Raw genomic sequence first — 4,092 nt, 5'->3', positions numbered from 1 at the left:
CACATATACAAGAGGGGAGGAGGGCGACGATAAAGTCAGCGAGCTTATCGCACACAAACAGTAATTATTTAGTATATCTTGAACAAATTCAGTAGTGGCGTTTTCCCTTATACAACTTAATTGATTTTTTACTAGATTAATATGATTAACAGCTACCACCAAATCAATATTTTTACTTTGTAAATATTTGCAAAGAGACTGCGTATACTGAAAAATGTGGTTGAGAATACTGAGAGCTACATTAAATTCAGAAGATTGCAATGCTAAAAGCAGTTGATTAGCTTTACTCGATGTATCAATATCTTTCCATGTAATCATTTCTTCCAAGCAATAAATAATTGCAGGGAAAAAATTCATTGAACGTTTCTATTGAATTATAACGTTCAACCCACCTAGTTGGGCAAAGCCTTTTAAGTTTTTGTTTATTTGAAGAAGTTTCTTTTTTTTTCAACTCAGCCAGATGTATATTAAAAAAATTTTGTCGTTTCGGAGTATTTAAGAAGTTATAACATGCTTCTACAGTACCCATAGTGTTTCTTATTCCTTAAATATTGCAAGCATATGAATTATGATACTGACAGATTGAGATTATGAGCACTACAATGTATATACAATGCACTCGGATATTCTTTTCTAATTAAAGCTGCGACACCATTTAATTTCCCACTCATACTTGCGGCACCGTCATAACCTTGACCCCGTAGATTTTTGATTTCAATATTTAAGCCTTTTAACTCAGTAATAATATGATTTGCTAAGCTTTGACCACTAACATCATCCACTGGAACAATTTTAAAAAACTCTCACACATTTTTTTTTCGTTCACGTCATAATAACGAGCACATAAAGCGAATTGTTCAACACCTGATATATCAGCCGTTTCATCGGCTATTATTGAAAAAAACGTACTATCATTTATTTTTTTTACAATTTTCGATGTAATAATATCAAAACAAATATGAACTATTTCATTTTGAATTTTCCAGCTGATATATTGAGCATTTTTACTGCAATTTTCTCTAGCTAACTTAAAACTTTCATCACTAGATAAAGTAGTAGCCTTAAGAAAAAATCTTAATAATGACCTAAAATTGCCTTCATTTATTAATGGTTCATCTATATTAAGTGGTCCAGAATCGCGGTGACCTCTTAGAGCTATGCCTTGCCTACCACACAATATTACCGAATTAATAACAGGGATTATTATTTTTCGATTATTTTCTTTCTGGATTTTTTCAGTTTTGTTTAATTGATGGTAAACAGAATCTGTTTTTCCTGTAACAATTGACGAAATTTGTTGAAAATCTATTACACTATTTTGATGGTAGTTAGTTTTTTCGTGCGTAGAAAATTTTTCTAAAGCGTGTTTCCATTTGTTAAATGCTTCGGTGCAAAGCTGGCCTAATAGCTGACTACCCTTTCCACCTCTATATTTGGAAAAAAGCACACAATATTTGCAGTAAGCACCGTCTTCAATTTTACTATAAGCTAGCCATTTCCAATTTTCTAACCATACAAATTGAAATTTTAATTGTTTTTTGCCATGCTGCGTAGAAGGAAATACTGAGTTCTTACCTGGTGTCCATAGATTTTCTAGATGTTGAAGTTTTTCAGCATCAGTAAATTTTTTACCAACCATTAGCTGTATGTCAAAAATACTATGTACATTTGAAGTGTCTAGATCCGAATGTATTTCTGAAGTTTGGACTTCTAGTGGTTCTTCTCCCCTACAGACTTTAGCCGGTACATTTGATGTTTTAAAATAATCAATTATGCTCCGTTTACTCATATTAAATTTATAAGTATTTTATAATATTAGTAAAAGTAACTATACCTATGTAAATGCCAAAAAAAAAACTGAAAACTACGAAAAACGACAAACGATTTGTTAACAGTAAAAACAAATAGTACACGATAACACCAATTATTATCAATGCAAGCGCGTGACTGTCACGGATAATAGATATCTATTATCCGTGCGTGACTGTATGGTAATACTCAGAAAAGTTATATGGTAATCTTTTGCAACGGTGACTTCTCGATACGAGCTTACACGTAATTTGTTCTTATCAACTATAAGGCGTTTTTATTATCACAATATCACAGCAGCTGTACTCGGTACTGAATCGGATCAATTATTCAATTTTGTCAAACATTTTTATTATTTTAGAAAGATACGACATGGTTCAAGGGGGGGGTCCGGACCCGGGGACCCCCCCCCTTGGTTGCGCCACTGAAGTTCACTGATTTTTTTGTTTTTCTGCGTGTTCATAATACAATTTTACGTATTATTATTCTATGTTTAAAATTGAAACCATGATATAAATAAATAAAGATGGATCAGCAGTGTTATGTTATGTAATAATCTAAGACTGTTATTCGATACCTACTTTTATAATTGAATACAACTTCAAATAATTTGTACCTACTAGAGGTATTATCTATGATTAGTACTTAATCTACAAGTCAACTGTGTAAGTTATCAGCAGCTTTATTAATTTAGTATTAAAAAAGTATGAATTAAGGACAATAATAATTGATTTTAAAATCGAGAAAATGTTTTGCCACATTTTAAAATGGTTTTAATAAATTTTGCTACCTACTTTACCTGTCACAACTCACAAGCTACAGTTGTAGCCGTTGTAGGAGGGTATTTTCTAAATTATCTTTTGTAAAATCAGAACTTCGAAGTACAATGTTTTAAGAAAGAGTGGAATCTCTTTTATTATTGTTTATTAAACGAAACAATTTAATGGACATTAAAATTGAAGAATTAATGAATAATAAAAGAGAGCAGAGATTAATATTATAAGCTTATAAACTAGGTGTACTATCTAATGACTAATGGATAAATAAGTACCTATTTAAAAATTAAATTGTAATTCTTAAAAAAATATTTAATTTTGCATTTTTAGTGTAAATACCTTGTTTTTAAATTACATAAATAGCTATTTATTTTTAGTGTTGACAAATATACAATAATGTACCTACCTTTAGCTAAGAATTTGCTGAAAATATTCCTTAAAATAAAAGGTGTTTATAGACAATAATCAAAAAAAATAAAATATGTGCTGCACATAAACGGAAATGGCTTAGCTCCCCCCTCATAAAAAAAATCAAAAACCCCCAAGATTGTTAACCATTTCCCGCATTTTTTTAAATAATAAAATAAATAATATATTTAATACATTTATAATATATTAAAAATCATATTTAAATAAATATTGTACGTTAATATGTGGATATCACTGATAAATTGTGATTTAAAATTACGGAGAAGAAATATATATTATACTTCTTAAGATTTAAACCATGAAAATAGGCAATGGCTAGGGTATTTCATGAAGTTATTGCCTCAAAACCAAATTGAGTGGTGATAGCCAAATTTATGTATCTATATTGGACAAATGAAAAAAAAAATCACTCTATAACTGAGTATAGAGTATAGATTATAGCTGTAGATCAAATTTGATCGTAGAACAAATTGTGTTCCTATGCTGTCACAATGAATAATATTGAAAACAAAACATCAAAAATTTTAGATTTCATACTTATCTATACTATACTAATACTATATAACATAATAAGGCTGAAGGAGTTAGTATGTTTTTTGTTCATACGCGTTAGTCTTTGAACTATTGCAGCTTAAAAAAAAACACTTTTGTGCTTGATAGCTCAATTCTTGAGGAAGGATATAGGTTATTTAACATCACACCAAATATTTGTCAGTAAAAATGTTACACTTGTTATTTTATATTATGTTGTAATGTTATGTTCTCTTTATTAAAATAAGTAAATTAACCTACCTCTAAGTAATTATAAGCTTTTCTTCTGGTAAAATACAATATCAAATTGCATTTTCGTCAGCCATAATTTCTTCCTTGATTTTCTCTCACAAGTTATCAAAATATTGAATTGACATGCGGAAATAGTTTAAAAAATTTGGGTTCATAATTTCTTAAACTTGGATACGGTGTGATATAACAGCTTGTACTAAGTCTGTTTTTTTTTTTTTTTTTAATGGGATGAACCCAGTATTTTCTATTTCTCTGCCTACGACACTACTATATAAAATCCATGCGCATACCAACT

General features: G+C 29.6%; 2 protein-coding genes across 2 annotated transcripts in view; both read right to left on the bottom strand.

Moving 5' to 3' along the window:
* Positions 1-1,789, bottom strand: part of LOC112593657 — a 2,524-nt gene extending 735 nt beyond the window's left edge. The window contains exons 1-3 of the mRNA XM_025338161.1: positions 1,290-1,789; positions 1,009-1,166; positions 580-781 (exon numbers count right to left, since the gene is read on the bottom strand). Coding sequence (XP_025193946.1) covers positions 580-781; positions 1,009-1,166; positions 1,290-1,789 — 860 coding nt within the window. The remainder of the gene's footprint in view (positions 1-579; positions 782-1,008; positions 1,167-1,289) is intronic.
* Positions 1-1,811, bottom strand: part of LOC112593537 (protein PF14_0175) — a 13,582-nt gene extending 11,771 nt beyond the window's left edge. Inside the window, exon 1 of the mRNA XM_025337971.1 lies at positions 1,576-1,811. The gene's annotated coding sequence lies outside the window, so the exon portion shown is untranslated. The remainder of the gene's footprint in view (positions 1-1,575) is intronic.
* Between the last annotated feature and the right edge of the window lie 2,281 nt (positions 1,812-4,092).

The sequence above is a fragment of the Melanaphis sacchari genome, unplaced genomic scaffold (assembly GCF_002803265.2).
Source record: "Melanaphis sacchari strain LSU unplaced genomic scaffold, SCAv2.0 Contig20_pilon_pilon, whole genome shotgun sequence".
In the NCBI taxonomy this organism is placed as follows: domain Eukaryota; kingdom Metazoa; phylum Arthropoda; class Insecta; order Hemiptera; family Aphididae; genus Melanaphis; species Melanaphis sacchari.
Note: the sequence above shows the minus strand (reverse complement) of the source record. Positions and strands in the feature narration are given on the sequence as shown.